This window comes from Dendrobates tinctorius, unplaced genomic scaffold, assembly GCF_039654945.1.
Source record: "Dendrobates tinctorius isolate UK_male_01 unplaced genomic scaffold, ASM3965494v1 ptg000019l, whole genome shotgun sequence".
NCBI classification, from domain to species: Eukaryota; Metazoa; Chordata; class Amphibia; order Anura; family Dendrobatidae; genus Dendrobates; species Dendrobates tinctorius.
Genome location: NW_027361687.1, coordinates 35,469,934 through 35,491,147, shown reverse-complemented (window position 1 = coordinate 35,491,147; position 21,214 = coordinate 35,469,934). Strand labels below are relative to the sequence as shown.

At 66.2% G+C, this 21,214-nt stretch overlaps 2 protein-coding genes across 3 annotated transcripts in view; both read left to right on the top strand.

The window, feature by feature from the left end:
* The window catches only part of SMG5 (SMG5 nonsense mediated mRNA decay factor), a 61,121-nt gene that overhangs the window by 8,375 nt on the left and 31,532 nt on the right, over positions 1-21,214 (top strand). For both annotated transcript variants that reach the window (XM_073566917.1, XM_073566918.1), the window contains exons 2-8: positions 18,187-18,285; positions 18,428-18,551; positions 18,660-18,816; positions 18,895-18,984; positions 19,060-19,149; positions 19,240-19,318; positions 19,406-19,531. In XM_073566917.1, the coding sequence (XP_073423018.1) occupies positions 18,187-18,285; positions 18,428-18,551; positions 18,660-18,816; positions 18,895-18,984; positions 19,060-19,149; positions 19,240-19,318; positions 19,406-19,531 (765 nt within the window). The remainder of the gene's footprint in view (positions 1-18,186; positions 18,286-18,427; positions 18,552-18,659; positions 18,817-18,894; positions 18,985-19,059; positions 19,150-19,239; positions 19,319-19,405; positions 19,532-21,214) is intronic.
* LOC141083096 (uncharacterized) lies at positions 16,906-18,180 on the top strand (the record flags this gene model as incomplete). Its single annotated transcript, XM_073567284.1, has 1 exon — positions 16,906-18,180. A coding segment is annotated over one exon (1,275 nt), but the record flags the coding sequence as incomplete, so codon positions are not given.

Below are 21,214 nucleotides of genomic sequence, written 5' to 3'. Positions count from 1 at the left end.
CCCACTCTGTCCCCTCCCTCCCACCCACCCCTCTCCCACTCTGTCCCCTCCCTCCCACTCTGTCCCCTCCCACCCACCCCTCTCCCACTCTGTCCCCTCCCTCCCACCCACCCCTCTCCCACTCTGTCCCCTCCCTCCCACCCACCCCTCTCCCACCCCTCTCCCACTCTGTCCCCTCCCACCCCTCTCCCATCCTGTCCCCTCCCACCCACCCCTCTCCCACCCTGTCCCCTCCCACCCCTCTCCCACTCTGTCCCCTCCCACCCCTCTCCCACTCTGTCCCCTCCCACCCCTCTCCCACTCTGTCCCCTCCCACCCACCCCTCTCCCACTCTGTCAAATCCCACCCACCCCTCTCCCACTCTGTCAAATCCCACCCACCCCTCTCCCACCCTGTCCCCTCCCACCCCTCCCACCCTGTCCCCTCCCTCCCTCCCTGTCCCGTCCCTCCCTCCCTGTCTCCTCCCTCCCACCCTGTCCCCTCCCTCCCACCCTGTCCCTCTCCCACTCACCCCTCTCCCACTCTGTCCCCTCCCACCCACCCCTCTCCCACTCTGTCCCCTCCCACCCACCCCTCTCCCACTCTGTCCCCTCCCTCCCACCCCTCTCCCACTCTGTCCCCTCCCTCCCACCCCTCTCCCACCCACCCCTCTCCCACTCTCTCCCCTCCCTCCCACCCCTCTCCCACTCTCTCCCCTCCCTCCCACCCCTCTCCCACTCTCTCCCCTCCCTCCCACCCCTCTCCCACTCTGTCCCCTCCCTCACACCCCTCTCCCACTCTGTCCCCTCCCTCACACCCCTCTCCCACTCTGTCCCCTCCCTCACACCCCTCTCCCACTCTGTCCCCTCCCTCACACCCCTCTCCCACTCTGTCCCCTCCCTCACACCCCTCTCCCACTCTGTCCCCTCCCTCACACCCCTCTCCCACTCTGTCCCCTCCCTCACACCCCTCTCCCACTCTGTCCCCTCCCTCACACCCCTCTCCCACTCTGTCCCCTCCCTCACACCCCTCTCCCACTCTGTCCCCTCCCTCACACCCCTCTCCCACTCTGTCCCCTCCCTCCCACCCCTCTCCCAATCTGTCCCCTCCCACCCCTCTCCCACTCTGTCCCCTCCCACCCCTCTCCCACTCTGTCCCCTCCCACCCACCCACCCCTCTCCCACTCTGTCCCCTCCCCACTCCCACTCTGTCCCCTCCCACCCACCCACCCACCCCTCTCCCACTCTGTCCCCTCCCACCCACCCCTCTCCCACTCTGTCCCCTCCCTCCCACCCACCCACCCCTCTCCCACTCTGTCCCCTCCCAAACCACCCCTCTCCCACTCTGTCCCCTCCCACCCACCCACCCCTCTCCCACTCTGTCCCCTCCCACCCACCCACCCCTCTCCCACTCTGTCCCCTCCCACCCACCCACCCCTCTCCCACTCTGTCCCCTCCCACCCACCCACCCCTCTCCCACTCTGTCCCCTCCCTCCCACTCTGTCCCCTCCCACCCACCCCTCTCCCACTCTGTCCCCTCCCACCCACCCCTCTCCCACTCTGTCCCCTCCCACCCACCCCTCTCCCACTCTGTCCCCTCCCACCCACCCCTCTCCCACTCTGTCCCCTCCCACCCACCCCTCTCCCACTCTGTTCCATCCCTCCCACCCACCCCTCTCCCACTCTGTCCCATCCCTCCCACCCACCCCTCTCCCACTCTGTCCCATCCCTCCCACCCACCCCTCTCCCACTCTGTCCCATCCCTCCCACCCCTCTCCCACTCTGTCCCCACCCACCCACCCCTCTCCCACTCTGTCCCCACCCACCCACCCCTCTCCCACTCTGTCCCCTCCCACCCACCCCTCTCCCACTCTGTCCCCTCCCACCCACCCCTCTCCCACTCTGTCCCCTCCCACCCACCCCTCTCCCACTCTGTCCCCTCCCACCCACCCCTCTCCCACTCTGTCCCCTCCCACCCACCCCTCTCCCACTCTGTCCCCTCCCACCCACCCCTCTCCCACTCTGTCCCCTCCCACCCACCCCTCTCCCACTCTGTCCCATCCCTCCCACCCACCCCTCTCCCACTCTGTCCCATCCCTCCCACCCACCCCTCTCCCACTCTGTCCCATCCCTCCCACCCACCCCTCTCCCACTCACCCCTCTCCCACTCTGTCCCATCCCACCCACCCCTCTCCCACTCTGTCCCATCCCTCCCACCCACCCCTCTCCCACTCTGTCCCATCCCTCCCACCCACCCCTCTCCCACTCTGTCCCATCCCTCCCACCCACCCCTCTCCCACTCTGTCCCATCCCTCCCACCCACCCCTCTCCCACTCTGTCCCATCCCTCCCACCCACCCCTCTCCCACTCTGTCCCATCCCTCCCACCCACCCCTCTCCCACTCTGTCCCATCCCTCCCACCCACCCCTCTCCCACTCTGTCCCATCCCTCCCACCCACCCCTCTCCCACTCTGTCCCATCCCTCCCACCCACCCCTCTCCCACTCTGTCCCATCCCTCCCACCCACCCCTCTCCCACTCTGTCCCATCCCTCCCACCCACCCCTCTCCCACTCTGTCCCATCCCTCCCACCCCTCTCCCACTCTGTCCCATCCCTCCCACCCCTCTCCCACTCTGTCCCCTCCCTCCCACTCCTCTCCCACTCTGTCCCCTCCCTCCCACTCCTCTCCCACTCTGTCCCCTCTCCCACTCTGTCCCCTCCCTCCCACCCACCCCTCTCCCACTCTGTCCCCTCCCTCCCACCCACCCCTCTCCCACTCTGTCCCCTCCCTCCCACTCTGTCCCCTCCCTCCCACCCACCCCTCTCCCACTCTGTCCCCTCCCTCCCACCCCTCTCCCACTCTGTCCCCTCCCTCCCACCCCTCTCCCACTCTGTCCCCTCCCTCCCACCCACCCCTCTCCCACTCTGTCCCCTCCCTCCCACCCACCCCTCTCCCACTCTGTCCCATCCCTCCCTCCCACCCCTCTCCCACTCTGTCCCCTCCCTCCCACCCCTCTCCCACTCTGTCCCCTCCCTCCCACCCACCCCTCTCCCACTCTGTCCGCTCTCTCCCACTCTGTCCCCTCCCACCCACCCCTCTCCCACTCTGTCCCCTCCCCCACTCTGTCCCCTCCCTCCCACCCCTCTCCCACTCTGTCCCCTCCCTCCCACCCACCTCTCTCCCACTCTGTCCCCTCCTTCCCACTCTGTCCCCTCCCACCCACCCCTCTCCCACTCTGTCCCCTCCCACCCACCCACCCCTCTCCCACCCTGTCCCCTCCCTCCCACCCACCCCTCTCCCACTCTGTCCCCTCCCTCCCTCCCACCCCTCTCCCACTCTGTCCCCTCCCTCCCACTCTGTCCCCTCCCACCCACCCCTCTCCCACTCTGTCCCCTCCCACCCACCCACCCCTCTCCCACTCTGTCCCCTCCCACCCACCCACCCCTCTCCCACTCTGTCCCCTCCCACCCACCCCTCTCCCACTCTGTCCCCTCCCTCCCACCCACCCCTCTCCCACTCTGTCCCCTCCCTCCCACTCTGTCCCCTCCCTCCCACCCCTCTCCCACTCTGTCCCCTCCCTCCCACCCACCTCTCTCCCACTCTGTCCCTTCCCTCCCACTCTGTCCCCTCCCACCCACCCCTCTCCCACTCTGTCCCCTCCCTCCCTCCCACCCACCCACCCCTCTCCCACTCTGTCCCCTCCCACCCACCCACCCCTCTCCCACTCTGTCCCCTCCCACCCACCCCTCCCACCCACCCCTCTCCCACTCTGTCCCCACCCACCCCTCTCCCACTCTGTCCCATCCCTCCCACCCACCCCTCTCCCACTCTGTCCCATCCCTCCCACCCACCCCTCTCCCACTCTGTCCCATCCCTCCCACCCACCCCTCTCCCACTCTGTCCCATCCCTCCCACCCACCCCTCTCCCACTCTGTCCCATCCCTCCCACCCACCCCTCTCCCACTCTGTCCCATCCCTCCCACCCACCCCTCTCCCACTCTGTCCCATCCCTCCCACCCACCCCTCTCCCACTCTGTCCCATCCCTCCCACCCACCCCTCTCCCACTCTGTCCCATCCCTCCCACCCACCCCTCTCCCACTCTGTCCCCTCCCACCCCTCTCCCACTCTGTCCCCTCCCACTCCTCTCCCACTCTGTCCCCTCTCCCACTCTGTCCCCTCCCTCCCACCCACCCCTCTCCCACTCTGTCCCCTCCCTCCCACTCTGTCCCCTCCCTCCCACTCTGTCCCCTCCCTCCCACCCACCCCTCTCCCACTCTGTCCCCTCCCTCCCACCCCTCTCCCACTCTGTCCCCTCCCTCCCACCCCTCTCCCACTCTGTCCCCTCCCTCCCACCCACCCCTCTCCCACTCTGTCCCATCCCTCCCACCCACCCCTCTCCCACTCTGTCCCATCCCTCCCTCCCACCCCTCTCCCACTCTGTCCCCTCCCTCCCACCCACCCACCCCTCTCCCACTCTGTCCCCTCCCACCCACCCACCCCTCTCCCACTCTGTCCCCTCCCTCCCACCCACCCACCCCTCTCCCACTCTGTCCCCTCCCACCCACCCACCTCCCACTCTGTCCCCTCCCTCCCACCCACCCCTCTCCCACTCACCCCTCTCCCACTCTGTCCCCTCCCACCCACCCCTCTCCCACTCTGTCCCCTCCCACCCACCCACTCACCCACCCCTCTCCCACTCAACCACCCCTCTCCCACTCTGTCCCCTCCCTCCCACCCACCCACCCCTCTCCCACTCTGTCCCCTCCCACCCACCCACCCCTCTCCCACTCTGTCCCCTCCCACCCACCCACCCCTCTCCCACTCTGTCCCCTCCCTCCCACCCACCCCTCTCCCACTCTGTCCCCTCCCTCCCACCCACCCCTCTCCCACTCTGTCCCCTCCCTCCAACCCCTCTCCCACTCTGTCCCCTCCCTCCCACCCACCTCCCACTCTGTCCCCTCCCTCCCACCCACCCCTCTCCCACTCTGTCCCCTCCCTCCCACCCCTCTCCCACTCTGTCCCCTCCCTCCCACCCCTCTCCCACTCTGTCCCCTCCCTCCCACCCCTCTCCCACTCTGTCCCCTCCCTCCCACCCCTCTCCCACTCTGTCCCCTCCCTCCCTCCCACCCCTCTCCCACTCTGTCCCATCCCTTCCTCCCACCCCTCTCCCACTCTGTCCCATCCCTCCCACCCACCCCTCTCCCACTCTGTCCCCTCTCCCACTCTGTCCCCTCCCTCCCACCCCTCTCCCACTCTGTCCCCTCCCTCCCACCCCTCTCCCACTCTGTCCCCTCCCTCCCACCCCTCTCCCACTCTGTCCCCTCCCTCCCACCCCTCTCCCACTCTGTCCCCTCCCTCCCACCCCTCTCCCACTCTGTCCCCTCCCACCCACCCCTCTCCCACTCTGTCCCCTCCCACCCACCCCTCTCCCACTCTGTCCCCTCCCACCCACCCCTCTCCCACTCTGTCCCCTCCCTCCCACTCTGTCCCCTCCCTCCCACCCACCCCTCTCCCACTCTGTCCCCTCCCTCCCACCCACCCCTCTCCCACTCTGTCCCCTCTCCCACTCTGTCCCCTCCCTCCCACTCTGTCCCCTCCCTCTCCCACTCTGTCCCCTCTCCCACTCTGTCCCCTCTCCCACTCTGTCCCCTCTCCCACTCTGTCCCCTCCCTCCCACCCCTCTCCCACTCTGTCCCCTCCCTCCCACTCTGTCCCCTCCCTCCCACTCACCCCTCTCCCACTCTGTCCCCTCCCTCCCACCCACCCCTCTCCCACTCTGTCCCCTCTCCCACTCTGTCCCCTCCCTCCCACTCTGTCCCCTCCCTCCCACCCACCCCTCTCCCACTCTGTCCCCTCCCTCCCACTCTGTCCCCTCCCACCCACCCCTCTCCCACTCTGTCCCCTCCCTCCCACCCACCCCTCTCCCACTCTGTCCCCTCCCTCCCACCCACCCCTCTCCCACCCCTCTCCCACTCTGTCCCCTCCCACCCCTCTCCCATCCTGTCCCCTCCCACCCACCCCTCTCCCACCCTGTCCCCTCCCACCCCTCTCCCACTCTGTCCCCTCCCACCCCTCTCCCACTCTGTCCCCTCCCACCCCTCTCCCACTCTGTCCCCTCCCACCCACCCCTCTCCCACTCTGTCAAATCCCACCCACCCCTCTCCCACTCTGTCAAATCCCACCCACCCCTCTCCCACCCTGTCCCCTCCCACCCCTCCCACCCTGTCCCCTCCCTCCCTCCCTGTCCCGTCCCTCCCTCCCTGTCTCCTCCCTCCCACCCTGTCCCCTCCCTCCCACCCTGTCCCTCTCCCACTCACCCCTCTCCCACTCTGTCCCCTCCCACCCACCCCTCTCCCACTCTGTCCCCTCCCACCCACCCCTCTCCCACTCTGTCCCCTCCCTCCCACCCCTCTCCCACTCTGTCCCCTCCCTCCCACCCCTCTCCCACCCACCCCTCTCCCACTCTCTCCCCTCCCTCCCACCCCTCTCCCACTCTCTCCCCTCCCTCCCACCCCTCTCCCACTCTCTCCCCTCCCTCCCACCCCTCTCCCACTCTGTCCCCTCCCTCACACCCCTCTCCCACTCTGTCCCCTCCCTCACACCCCTCTCCCACTCTGTCCCCTCCCTCACACCCCTCTCCCACTCTGTCCCCTCCCTCACACCCCTCTCCCACTCTGTCCCCTCCCTCACACCCCTCTCCCACTCTGTCCCCTCCCTCACACCCCTCTCCCACTCTGTCCCCTCCCTCACACCCCTCTCCCACTCTGTCCCCTCCCTCACACCCCTCTCCCACTCTGTCCCCTCCCTCACACCCCTCTCCCACTCTGTCCCCTCCCTCACACCCCTCTCCCACTCTGTCCCCTCCCTCCCACCCCTCTCCCAATCTGTCCCCTCCCACCCCTCTCCCACTCTGTCCCCTCCCACCCCTCTCCCACTCTGTCCCCTCCCACCCACCCACCCCTCTCCCACTCTGTCCCCTCCCCACTCCCACTCTGTCCCCTCCCACCCACCCACCCACCCCTCTCCCACTCTGTCCCCTCCCACCCACCCCTCTCCCACTCTGTCCCCTCCCTCCCACCCACCCACCCCTCTCCCACTCTGTCCCCTCCCAAACCACCCCTCTCCCACTCTGTCCCCTCCCACCCACCCACCCCTCTCCCACTCTGTCCCCTCCCACCCACCCACCCCTCTCCCACTCTGTCCCCTCCCACCCACCCACCCCTCTCCCACTCTGTCCCCTCCCACCCACCCACCCCTCTCCCACTCTGTCCCCTCCCTCCCACTCTGTCCCCTCCCACCCACCCCTCTCCCACTCTGTCCCCTCCCACCCACCCCTCTCCCACTCTGTCCCCTCCCACCCACCCCTCTCCCACTCTGTCCCCTCCCACCCACCCCTCTCCCACTCTGTCCCCTCCCACCCACCCCTCTCCCACTCTGTTCCATCCCTCCCACCCACCCCTCTCCCACTCTGTCCCATCCCTCCCACCCACCCCTCTCCCACTCTGTCCCATCCCTCCCACCCACCCCTCTCCCACTCTGTCCCATCCCTCCCACCCCTCTCCCACTCTGTCCCCACCCACCCACCCCTCTCCCACTCTGTCCCCACCCACCCACCCCTCTCCCACTCTGTCCCCTCCCACCCACCCCTCTCCCACTCTGTCCCCTCCCACCCACCCCTCTCCCACTCTGTCCCCTCCCACCCACCCCTCTCCCACTCTGTCCCCTCCCACCCACCCCTCTCCCACTCTGTCCCCTCCCACCCACCCCTCTCCCACTCTGTCCCCTCCCACCCACCCCTCTCCCACTCTGTCCCCTCCCACCCACCCCTCTCCCACTCTGTCCCATCCCTCCCACCCACCCCTCTCCCACTCTGTCCCATCCCTCCCACCCACCCCTCTCCCACTCTGTCCCATCCCTCCCACCCACCCCTCTCCCACTCACCCCTCTCCCACTCTGTCCCATCCCACCCACCCCTCTCCCACTCTGTCCCATCCCTCCCACCCACCCCTCTCCCACTCTGTCCCATCCCTCCCACCCACCCCTCTCCCACTCTGTCCCATCCCTCCCACCCACCCCTCTCCCACTCTGTCCCATCCCTCCCACCCACCCCTCTCCCACTCTGTCCCATCCCTCCCACCCACCCCTCTCCCACTCTGTCCCATCCCTCCCACCCACCCCTCTCCCACTCTGTCCCATCCCTCCCACCCACCCCTCTCCCACTCTGTCCCATCCCTCCCACCCACCCCTCTCCCACTCTGTCCCATCCCTCCCACCCACCCCTCTCCCACTCTGTCCCATCCCTCCCACCCACCCCTCTCCCACTCTGTCCCATCCCTCCCACCCCTCTCCCACTCTGTCCCCTCCCTCCCACTCCTCTCCCACTCTGTCCCCTCCCTCCCACTCCTCTCCCACTCTGTCCCCTCTCCCACTCTGTCCCCTCCCTCCCACCCACCCCTCTCCCACTCTGTCCCCTCCCTCCCACCCACCCCTCTCCCACTCTGTCCCCTCCCTCCCACTCTGTCCCCTCCCTCCCACCCACCCCTCTCCCACTCTGTCCCCTCCCTCCCACCCCTCTCCCACTCTGTCCCCTCCCTCCCACCCCTCTCCCACTCTGTCCCCTCCCTCCCACCCACCCCTCTCCCACTCTGTCCCCTCCCTCCCACCCACCCCTCTCCCACTCTGTCCCATCCCTCCCTCCCACCCCTCTCCCACTCTGTCCCCTCCCTCCCACCCCTCTCCCACTCTGTCCCCTCCCTCCCACCCACCCCTCTCCCACTCTGTCCGCTCTCTCCCACTCTGTCCCCTCCCACCCACCCCTCTCCCACTCTGTCCCCTCCCCCACTCTGTCCCCTCCCTCCCACCCCTCTCCCACTCTGTCCCCTCCCTCCCACCCACCTCTCTCCCACTCTGTCCCCTCCTTCCCACTCTGTCCCCTCCCACCCACCCCTCTCCCACTCTGTCCCCTCCCACCCACCCACCCCTCTCCCACCCTGTCCCCTCCCTCCCACCCACCCCTCTCCCACTCTGTCCCCTCCCTCCCTCCCACCCCTCTCCCACTCTGTCCCCTCCCTCCCACTCTGTCCCCTCCCACCCACCCCTCTCCCACTCTGTCCCCTCCCACCCACCCACCCCTCTCCCACTCTGTCCCCTCCCACCCACCCACCCCTCTCCCACTCTGTCCCCTCCCACCCACCCCTCTCCCACTCTGTCCCCTCCCTCCCACCCACCCCTCTCCCACTCTGTCCCCTCCCTCCCACTCTGTCCCCTCCCTCCCACCCCTCTCCCACTCTGTCCCCTCCCTCCCACCCACCTCTCTCCCACTCTGTCCCTTCCCTCCCACTCTGTCCCCTCCCACCCACCCCTCTCCCACTCTGTCCCCTCCCTCCCTCCCACCCACCCACCCCTCTCCCACTCTGTCCCCTCCCACCCACCCACCCCTCTCCCACTCTGTCCCCTCCCACCCACCCCTCCCACCCACCCCTCTCCCACTCTGTCCCCACCCACCCCTCTCCCACTCTGTCCCATCCCTCCCACCCACCCCTCTCCCACTCTGTCCCATCCCTCCCACCCACCCCTCTCCCACTCTGTCCCATCCCTCCCACCCACCCCTCTCCCACTCTGTCCCATCCCTCCCACCCACCCCTCTCCCACTCTGTCCCATCCCTCCCACCCACCCCTCTCCCACTCTGTCCCATCCCTCCCACCCACCCCTCTCCCACTCTGTCCCATCCCTCCCACCCACCCCTCTCCCACTCTGTCCCATCCCTCCCACCCACCCCTCTCCCACTCTGTCCCATCCCTCCCACCCACCCCTCTCCCACTCTGTCCCCTCCCACCCCTCTCCCACTCTGTCCCCTCCCACTCCTCTCCCACTCTGTCCCCTCTCCCACTCTGTCCCCTCCCTCCCACCCACCCCTCTCCCACTCTGTCCCCTCCCTCCCACTCTGTCCCCTCCCTCCCACTCTGTCCCCTCCCTCCCACCCACCCCTCTCCCACTCTGTCCCCTCCCTCCCACCCCTCTCCCACTCTGTCCCCTCCCTCCCACCCCTCTCCCACTCTGTCCCCTCCCTCCCACCCACCCCTCTCCCACTCTGTCCCATCCCTCCCACCCACCCCTCTCCCACTCTGTCCCATCCCTCCCTCCCACCCCTCTCCCACTCTGTCCCCTCCCTCCCACCCCTCTCCCACTCTGTCCCCTCCCTCCCACCCCTCTCCCACTCTGTCCCCTCCCTCCCACCCCTCTCCCACTCTGTCCCCTCCCTCCCACCCCTCTCCCACTCTGTCCCCTCCCTCCCACCCACCCCTCTCCCACTCTGTCCCCTCCCTCCCACTCTGTCCCCTCCCTCCCACCCACCTCTCTCCCACTCTGTCCCCTCCCTCCCACCCCTCTCCCACCCTGTCCCCTCCCTCCCACCCACCCACCCCTCTCCCACTCTGTCCCCTGCCTCCCACCCACCCACCACTCTCCCACTTTGTCCCCTCCCTCCCACCCACCCCTCTCCCACTCTGTCCCCTCCCTCCCACCCACCCCTCTCCTACTCTGTCCCCACCCACCCACCCCTCTCCCACTCTGTCCCATCCCTCCCACCCACCCCTCTCCCACTCTGTCCCATCCCTCCCACCCACCCCTCTCCCACTCTGTCCCATCCCTCCCACCCACCCCTCTCCCACTCTGTCCCATCCCTCCCTCCCACCCCTCTCCCACTCTGTCCCCTCCCTCCCACCCCTCTCCCACTCTGTCCCCTCCCTCCCACCCCTCTCCCACTCTGTCCCCTCCCTCCCACCCCTCTCCCACTCTGTCCCCTCCCTCCCACCCACCCCTCTCCCACTCTGTCCCCTCCCTCCCACTCTGTCCCCTCCCTCCCACCCACCTCTCTCCCACTCTGTCCCCTCCCTCCCACCCCTCTCCCACCCTGTCCCCTCCCTCCCACCCACCCACCCCTCTCCCACTCTGTCCCCTGCCTCCCACCCACCCACCACTCTCCTACTCTGTCCCCTCCCTCCCACCCACCCCTCTCCCACTCTGTCCCCTCCCTCCCACCCCTCTCCCACTCTGTCCCCACCCACCCACCCCTCTCCCACTCTGTCCCCTCCCACCCACCCACCCCTCTCCCACTCTGTCCCCTCCCACCCACCCACCCCTCTCCCACTCTGTCCCCTCCCACCCACCCACCCCTCTCCCACTCTGTCCCATCCCACCCACCCACCCCTCTCCCACTCTGTCCCCTCCCACCCACCCCTCTCCCACTCTGTCCCCTCCCACCCACCCCTCTCCCACTCTGTCCCCTCCCACCCACCCCTCTCCCACTCTGTCCCCTCCCACCCACCCCTCTCCCACTCTGTCCCCTCCCACCCACCCCTCTCCCACTCTGTCCCCTCCCACCCACCCCTCTCCCACTCTGTCCCCTCCCACCCACCCCTCTCCCACTCTGTCCCCTCCCACCCACCCCTCTCCCACTCTGTCCCCTCCCTCCCACCCCTCTCCCACTCTGTCCCCTCCCTCCCTCCCACCCCTCTCCCACTCTGTCCCCTCCCTCCCACCCACCCCTCTCCCACTCTGTCCCCTCCCTCCCACCCACCCCTCTCCCACTCTGTCCCCTCCCTCCCACCCACCCCTCTCCCACTCTGTCCCATCCCTCCCACCCACCCCTCTCCCACTCTGTCCCATCCCTCCCACCCACCCCTCTCCCACTCTGTCCCATCCCTCCCACCCACCCCTCTCCCACTCTGTCCCATCCCTCCCACCCACCCCTCTCCCACTCTGTCCCCTCCCTCCCACCCCTCTCCCACTCTGTCCCCTCCCTCCCACCCCTCTCCCACTCTGTCCCCTCCCTCCCACCCACCCCTCTCCCACTCTGTCCCCTCCCTCCCACCCACCCCTCTCCCACTCTGTCCCCTCCCTCCCACCCACCCCTCTCCCACTCTGTCCCCTCCCTCCCACCCCTCTCCCACTCTGTCCCCTCCCTCCCTCCCACCCCTCTCCCACTCTGTCCCCTCCCTCCCTCCCACCCCTCTCCCACTCTGTCCCCTCCCTCCCTCCCACCCCTCTCCCACTCTGTCCCCTCCCTCCCTCCCACCCCTCTCCCACTCTGTCCCCTCCCTCCCACCCCTCTCCCACTCTGTCCCCTCCCTCCCACCCCTCTCCCACTCTGTCCCCTCCCTCCCTCCCACCCCTCTCCCACTCTGTCCCCTTCCTCCCTCCCACCCCTCTCCCACTCTGTCCCCTCCCTCCCACCCACCTCTCTCCCACTCTGTCCCCTCCCTCCCACCCCTCTCCCACTCTGTCCCCTCCATCCCACCCACCTCTCTCCCACTCTGTCCCCTCCCTCCCACTCTGTCCCCTCCCACCCACCCCTCTCCCACCCTGTCCCCTCCCACCCACCCACCCCTCTCCCACTCTGTCCCCTCCCTCCCACCCACCCCTCTCCCACTCTGTCCCCTCCCACCCACCCACCCCTCTCCCACTCTGTCCCCTCCCACCCACCCACCCCTCTCCCACTCTGTCCCCTCCCACCCACCCCTCTCCCACTCACCCCTCTCCCACTCTGTCCCCTCCCACCCACCCCTCTCCCACTCACCCCTCTCCCACTCTGTCCCCTCCCACCCACCCCTCTCCCACTCTGTCCCCTCCCACCCACCCCTCTCCCACTCTGTCCCCTCCCACCCACCCCTCTCCCACCCTGTCCCCTCCCACCCACCCCTCTCCCACTCTGTCCCCTCCCTCCCACCCACCCCTCTCCCACTCTGTCCCCTCCCACCCACCCACCCCTCTCCCACTCTGTCCCCTCCCACCCACCCCTCTCCCACTCTGTCTCCTCCCTCCCACCCACCCCTCTCCCACTCACCCCTCTCCCACTCTGTCCCCTCCCACCCACCCCTCTCCCACTCTGTCCCCTCCCACCCACCCCTCTCCCACTCTGTCCCCTCCCTCCCACCCACCCCTCTCCCACTCTGTCCCCTCCCTCCCACCCACCCCTCTCCCACTCTGTCCCCTCCCTCCCACCCACCCCTCTCCCACTCTGTCCCCTCCCTCCCACCCACCCCTCTCCCACTCTGTCCCTCTCCCACTCTGTCCCCTCCCTCCCACCCACCCCTCTCCCACTCTGTCCCCTCCCTCCCACCCACCCCTCTCCCACTCTGTCCCCTCCCTCCCACCCACCCCTCTCCCACTCTGTCCCCTCCCTCCCACCCCTCTCCCACTCTGTCCCCTCCCTCCCACCCCTCTCCCACTCTGTCCCCTCCCTGCCACCCCTCTCCCACTCTGTCCCCCCTCTCCCACTCTGTCCCCTCCCTCCCTCCCACCCCTCTCCCACTCTGTCCCCTCCCTCCCTCCCACCCCTCTCCCACTCTGTCCCCTCCCTCCCTCCCACCCCTCTCCCACTCTGTCCCCTCCCACCCCTCTCCCACTCTGTCCCCTCCCTCCCACCCACCCCTCTCCCACCCCTCTCCCACTCTGTCCCCTCCCACCCACCCCTCTCCCACTCTGTCCCCTCCCACCCACCCCTCTCCCACTCTGTCCCCTCCCAGTCTGTCCCCTCCCACCCACCCCTCTCCCACTCTGTCAAATCCCACCCACCCCTCTCCCACTCTGTCAAATCCCACCCACCCCTCTCCCACTCTGTCCCCTCCCACCCACCCCTCTCCCACCCTGTCCCCTCCCACCCTGTCCCCTCCCACCCTGTCCCCTCCCACCCTGTCCCCTCCCACCCACCCCTCTCCCACCCTGTCCTCTCCCACCCTGTCCCCTCCCACCCACCCGTCTCCCACCCACCCCTCTCCCACCCTGTCCCCTCCCTCCCTCCCACCCTGTTCGCTCCCTCCCTCCCACCCTGTCCCCTCCCTCCCACCCTGTCCCCTCCCTCCCTCCCACCCTGTCCCCTCCCTCCCTCCCACCCTGTCCCCTCCCTCCCTCCCTGTCCCCTCCCTCCCACCCTGTCCCTCTCCCACTCACCCCTCTCCCACTCACCCCTCTCCCACTCACCCCTCTCCCACTCACCCCTCTCCCACTCACCCCTCTCCCACTCACCCCTCTCCCACTCACCCCTCTCCCACTCACTCCTCTCCCACTCACCCCTCTCCCACTCTGTCCCCTCCCACTCACCCCTCTCCCACTCTGTCCCCTCCCACTCACCCCTCTCCCACTCTGTCCCCTCCCACCCACCCCTCTCCCACTCTGTCCCCTCCCACCCACCCCTCTCCCACTCACCCCTCTCCCACTCTGTCCCCTCCCACCCCTCTCCCACTCTGTCCCCTCCCACCCACCCCTCTCCCACTCTGTCCCCTCCCTCCCACCCCTCTCCCACTCTGTCCCCTCCCTCCCACCCCTCTCCCACTCTGTCCCCTCCCTCCCACCCCTCTCCCACTCTGTCCCCTCCCTCCCACCCCTCTCCCACTCTGTCCCCTCCCTCCCACCCCTCTCCCACTCTGTCCCCTCCCTCCCACCCCTCTCCCACTCTGTCCCCTCCCTCCCACCCCTCTCCCACTCTGTCCCCTCCCTCCCACCCCTCTCCCACTCTGTCCCCTCCCTCCCACCCACCCACCCCTCTCCCACTCTGTCCCCTCCCTCCCACCCACCCACCCCTCTCCCACTCTGTCCCCTCCCAACCCACCCACCCCTCTCCCACTCACCCACCCCTCTCCCACTCTGTCCCCTCCCACCCACCCACCCCTCTCCCACTCTGTCCCCTCCCACCCACCCCTCTCCCACTCTGTCCCCTCCCACCCACCCCTCTCCCACTCTGTCCCCTCCCACCCACCCCTCTCCCACTCTGTCCCCTCCCACCCACCCACCCCTCTCCCACTCTGTCTCCTCCCACCCACCCACCCCTCTCCCACTCTGTCCCCTCCCACCCACCCCTCTCCCACTCTGTCCCCACCCACCCCTCTCCCACTCTGTCCCATCCCACCCACCCCTCTCCCACTCTGTCCCATCCCACCCACCCCTCTCCCACTCTGTCCCATCCCTCCCACCCACCCCTCTCCCACTCTGTCCCATCCCTCCCACCCACCCCTCTCCCACTCTGTCCCCTCCCACCCACCCCTCTCCCACTCTGTCCCCTCCCTCCCTGTCCCCTCCCTCCCACCCCTCTCCCACTCTGTCCCCTCCCCCTCTCCCACTCTGTCCCCTCCCCCACTCTGTCCCCTCCCACTCCTCTCCCACTCTGTCCCCTCTCCCACTCTGTCCCCTCTCCCACTCTGTCCCCTCCCACCCCTCTCCCACTCTGTCCCCTCTCTCCCACTCTGTCCCCTCTCCCCCTCCCTCCCACTCTGTCCCCTCCCTCCCACCCACCCCTCTCCCACTCTGTCCCCTTCCTCCCACTCCGTCCCCTCCCTCCCACCCCTCTCCCACTCTGTCCCCTCCCTCCCACTCTGTCCCCTCCCTCCCACCCACCCCTCTCCCACTCTGTCCCCTCCCTCCCACCCACCCCTCTCCCACCCACCCCTCTCCCACCCACCCCTCTCCCACCCTGTCCCCTCCCACCCACCCCTCTCCCACCCTGTCCCCTCCCACCCACCCCTCTCCCACCCTGTCCCCTCCCACCCACCCCTCTCCCACTCTGTCCCCTCCCACCCACCCCTCTCCCACTCTGTCAAATCCCACCCTGTCCCCTCCCTCCCACCCTGTCCCCTCCCTCCCACCCTGTCCCCTCCCTCCCTCCCACCCTGTCCCCTCCCTCCCTCCCACCCTGTCCCCTCCCTCCCTCCCACCCTGTCCCCTCCCTCCCTCCCACCCTGTCCCTCTCCCACTCACCCCTCTCCCACTCACCCCTCTCCCACTCACCCCTCTCCCACTCACCCCTCTCCCACTCACCCCTCTCCCACTCACCCCTCTCCCACTCACCCCTCTCCCACTCACCCCTCTCCCACTCACCCCTCCCACTCACCCCTCTCCCACTCTGTCCCCTCCCACTCTGTCCCCTCCCACTCTGTCCCCTCCCACTCTGTCCCCTCCCACTCTGTCCCCTCCCACTCTGTCCCCTCCCACTCTGTCCCCTCCCACTCTGTCCCCTCCCACTCACCCCTCTCCCACCCACCCCTCTCCCACTCTGTCCCCTCCCACTCTGTCCCCTCCCACCCACCCCTCTCCCACTCTGTCCCCACCCACCCACCCCTCTCCCACTCTGTCCTCACCCACCCACCCCTCTCCCACTCTGTCCTCCCCTCTCTGTGTGTCGTCCTGTCCTCCCCTCTCTGTGTGTCGTCCTGTCCTCCCCTCTCTGTGTGTCGTCCTGTCCTCCCCTCTCTGTGTGTCGTCCTGTCCTCCCCTCTCTGTGTGTCGTCCTGTCCTCCCCTCTCTGTGTGTCGTCCTGTCCTCCCCTCTCTGTGTGTCGTCCTGTCCTCCCCTCTCTGTGTGTCGTCCTGTCCTCCCCTCTCTGTGTGTCGTCCTGTCCTCCCCTCTCTGTGTGTCGTCCTGTCCTCCCCTCTCTGTGTGTCGTCCTGTCCTCCCCTCTCTGTGTGTCGTCCTGTCCTCCCCTCTCTGTGTGTCGTCCTGTCCTCCCCTCTCTGTGTGTCGTCCTGTCCTCCCCTCTCTGTGTGTCGTCCTGTCCTCCCCTCTCTGTGTGTCGTCCTGTCCTCCCCTCTCTGTGTGTCGTCCTGTCCTCCCCTCTCTGTGTGTCGTCCTGTCCTCCCCTCTCTGTGTGTCGTCCTGTCCTCCCCTCTCTGTGTGTCGTCCTGTCCTCCCCTCTCTGTGTGTCGTCCTGTCCTCCCCTCTCTGTGTGTCGTCCTGTCCTCCCCTCTCTGTGTGTCGTCCTGTCCTCCCCTCTCTGTGTGTCGTCCTGTCCTCCCCTCTCTGTGTGTCGTCCTGTCCTCCCCTCTCTGTGTGTCGTCCTGTCCTCCCCTCTCTGTGTGTCGTCCTGTCCTCCCCTCTCTGTGTGTCGTCCTGTCCTCCCCTCTCTGTGTGTCGTCCTGTCCTCCCCTCTCTGTGTGTCGTCCTGTCCTCCCCTCTCTGTGTGTCGTCCTGTCCTCCCCTCTCTGTGTGTCGTCCTGTCCTCCCCTCTCTGTGTGTCGTCCTGTCCTCCCCTCTCTGTGTGTCGCCCTGTCCTCCCCTCTCTGTGTGTCGCCCTGTCCTCCCCTCTCTGTGTGTCGCCCTGTCCTCCCCTCTCTGTGTGTCGTCCTGTCCTCCCCTCCCCGTCCTGTCCTCCCCTCCCCGTCCTGTCCTCCCCTCCCCGTCCTCCCCTCCCCTCTCCGTCCTCCCCTCCCCTCTCCGTCCTCCCCTCCCCTCTCCGTCCTCCCCTCCCCTCTCCGTCCTCCCCTCCCCTCTCCGTCCTCCCCTCCCCTCCCCTCTCCGTCCTGTCCTCCCCTCCCCTCTCCGTCCTGTCCTCCCCTCCCCTCTCCGTCCTGTCCTCCCCTCTCCGTCCTGTCCTCCCCTCTCCGTCCTGTCCTCCCCTCCCCTCTCCGTCCTGTCCTCCCCTCCCCTCTCCGTCCTGTCCTCCCCTCCCCTCTCCGTCCTGTCCTCCCCTCCCCTCTCCGTCCTGTCCTCCCCTCTCCGTCCTGTCCTCCCCTCCCCGTCCTGTCCTCCCCTCCCCTCCCCGTCCTGTCCTCCCCTCCCCTCCCCGTCCTGTCCTCCCCTCCCCTCCCTGTCCTGTCCTCCCCTCCCCGTCCTGTCCTCCCCTCCCCTCCCCATCCTTCCCTCCCCGTCCTCCACTCCCCTCTCTGTCCTCCTCTCCACTCCCCTCTCTGTCCTCCCCGTCCTCCACTCCCCTCTCTTTCCTCCCCGTCCTCCACTCCCCTCTCTGTCCTCCCCGTCCTCCACTCCCCTCTCTGTCCTCCCCGTCCTCCACTCCCCTCTCTGTCCTCCCCGTCCTCCACTCCCCTCTCTGTCCTCCCCTCCACTCCCCTCTCTGTCCTCCCCTCCACTCCCCTCTCTGTCCTCCCCTCCACTCCCCTCTCTGTCCTCCCCTCCACTCCCCTCTCTGTCCTCCCCTCCCCTCTCTGCCCTCCCCTCCCCTCTCTGCCCTCCCCTCCCCTCTCTGCCCTCCCCTCCCCTCTCTGCCCTCCCCTCCCCTCCCCTCTCTGTCCTCCCCTCCCCTCTCTGTCCTCCCCTCCCCTCTCTATCCTCCCCTCTCTGTCCTCCCCTCCCCTCTCTGTTCTCCCCTCCCCTCTCTGTCCTGCCCTCCCCTTCCACCCCCTCCCTTCTCTGTCCTCCCCTCCCCCTCACCGCTCTGTCCTCCCATCCATCGTTACTGTGGCGTCCCTTGGTCTTGCAGGGCGGTGGTGGAGACTGTGCACCGTCTGGACCTGATCATCTCCAATAAGACGGCCTATCAGGAAGTGTTCAAGCCGGAGAACATCAGTCTGCGGAACAAGTGAGGCCCCTGTTGGGATGTTATGGTGTGCGTTGCACCTTTACCATGTGACACAGTAGTGTCATCTCAGGCAGGTGTCCTAGACCCCCAGTCACATCCCCTCTTGACCCCAGTCACCATGTTGTGTTCCCCTCCCCCCTAGGCTGCGGGAGCTGTGCGTGAAGCTGATGTTCCTTCACCCTGTGGAGTATGGCAGGAAAGCAGAGGAAGTTCTGTGGAGGAAAGTCTACTACGAAGTCATCCAGCTCATCAAGACCAACAAGAAGGTGAGACCTCCCCATACCGGAGACTATATTGTGAACTTTGGGCCAGGGAGGTTTTGTTTTTTTTTGGAGGGGGTTCATCTGTTATAATTCCTCGCGTCTCCCCCTCAGCACATCCACAGCCGCAGCGCCCTGGAGTGTGCCTACCGCACCCACCTGATCGCCGGGGTGGGCTTCTACCAGCACCTCCTGCTCTACATCCAGTCCCACTACCAGCTAGAGCTTCAGTGCTGCATTGACTGGACCCACGTCTCTGACCCACTCATCGGTCAGTGCCCAAAAAGTAGTTTGTAATTGTGATGCATGCAGCCGTCCCTTGGTCTTAGCGTTGTCTTTCCCTGTACAGGATGCAAAAAGCCGGTATTGGCCTCTGCTAAAGAGATGGAGTGGGCACAGATGGCATGCCACAGGTGTCTAGTGTATCTGGGAGATCTGGGTAAGAATAAGAACGTTGTCACAGCTGAGGATTTGTTACATTGTCTCACGCTTCTCTATGTTCTTCTCTTTCCAGCTCGATATCAGAATGAGCTGGCGCTGGTCGACACCGAGAAGTTAGCCGAGCGATTTTATTACCAAGCGCTGACTGTCGTGCCTCAGATGGGTGAGAGGGCTATTAGCTGATGCCAGCGCCGTACCCCCCAGCCCTTACTTCCAGGGACAGTTGTGTTTCAGTCTTGCCTCCTTTTCTCAGGGATGCCATTTAACCAGCTTGGCACGTTAGCCGGGAGCCGATACTACCATGTGGAAGCCACGTACTGCTACCTGCGCTGGTGAGTGATGTCTCCGGCCCGAGTCCTCAGACCTGGCATCGATCTTCCATTGTTTCCTCACATTTTCCCTTTGTGTTCCCCGCACAGTATACAATCTGAGGTCTCCTTTGAAGGCGCATATGGCAATTTGAAGAGACTGTATGACAAGGCGGCCAAGATCTATCACCAGCTGAAGAAGAGCGAGAACCGGAAGTTGTCACCGAGCAAGAAGAGGTGAGGACTGGAGGTGTAATGTGGGGATCTATTAATAATGGGCTTGGGCTTGCACACCTCACTTACGGCAGACCTGGGCATAGGAGCCAACAGTCAAACTCCGACCGAGTCTCTTGCATTGAGGCCACTTCTCCTGCTTCTTAGCTGTGACCTGGGCACACCCCCCCTTGGGCTGTCCAGGTCACAGCTGTGGGAGGAGATCGCGACCATTTTGTTGTAGCCCGCAGCGTATGCTGTGGACTTTATTTTCCCCTGTCATTGCACACACTGCTCAGTGAGTGTGATGACAGGAGCTAACGGTAAGACCACCGATTAGAGTGCTGCGCGATCGTGCTGTCAGATGTCAACATGACACCGCAGTTCTTACTGTCACCCGCAGTAACGCTACCGCCAGTACTGTCTGTCACAGTGCTCCAGGATCATGCTGGCAGATGTCAGTGTGATCCTGCAGCTGACTGTGACCCGCAGCGGTGACCTGCGGTAAAAAAGCAGGCGTGAGCCGATGAGATTACTGCTCCCATTGTGCTACGTCTGGTGTCACTGATAACAATGACAGCAGGTGACACTGATGGGAGATGTAGTCTCATCTGTCGGCGCCTGTGCTCACAGTTAAAGTAAAATTAAATACATATTCACGTAAAAATAAAAAAAAATTATACTAACCTATACCAAATCCCCGACGGCCTTGTCTCCTAGAAATAATGTAAAATAATAAACAAACATATACTCACCTGTCCGCCATAGTCCAGGTAATCCGAGTGTCCAACTTGTAGAACATCAATTTATATAAACTTGGCACACACCAAAAAGATTCTGATGCAGAAAGGTGGTTTTAATGAATAGCAGTACATACATACAGACGTTTCGGTCTAGGACCTTCATCAATGTACAATAAGTTGTACTGTGAGCTCTTAGTGACTGGGCGACTGGGCTTTAAGGGAGACACCAATACTGCAAGGAGGCACCTGCGGCCGTCCCACGTGGTTCTATAAAACAAATGGACGCAGTATCCACCGCGAATCCAAGGGTGCACCCTTGGATTCGCGGTGGATACTGCGTCCATTTGTTTTATAGAACCACGTGGGACGGCCGCAGGTGCCTCCTTGCAGTATTGGTGTCTCCCATAAAGCCCAGTCGCCCAGTCACTAAGAGCTCACAGTACAACTTATTGTACATTGATGAAGGTCCTAGACCGAAACGTCTGTATGTACTGCTATTCATTAAAACCACCTTTCTGCATCAGAATCTTTTTGGTGTGTGCCAAGTTTATATAAATTGAAGTTCACGGATTGTGATCCTACTTGTGCACCACCTCCGGTTACCAGGGTTGTGCCAACGGTTTTGTTCTAACAACTTGTAGAACAGTCACATCGGGAGATGTGATCTTTCTACCCGGCCGCCGGTGATACACTGACAGGAGGTAATTGCTCCCGCAGTGTATCACTATGCTGCCGTGAAAGTTCACCGGAGTTCATCAGCTCCGGTGATCTCACGGCACCGCTGCGTGAGAATTTTCCCACGCAGCAGTGGTGCGTAAGGGAGATCACCGGAGCTGATCAGCTGGTGAACTCTCACGGTGGCTCAGTGATAGACTGCGGGAGCGATTTCCTCCTGTCAGTGTATCGCCAGCTGTCTTTGAGAGCAGCCACATCACTGATGTGACTGCTCTCTAAGTGATCAGGA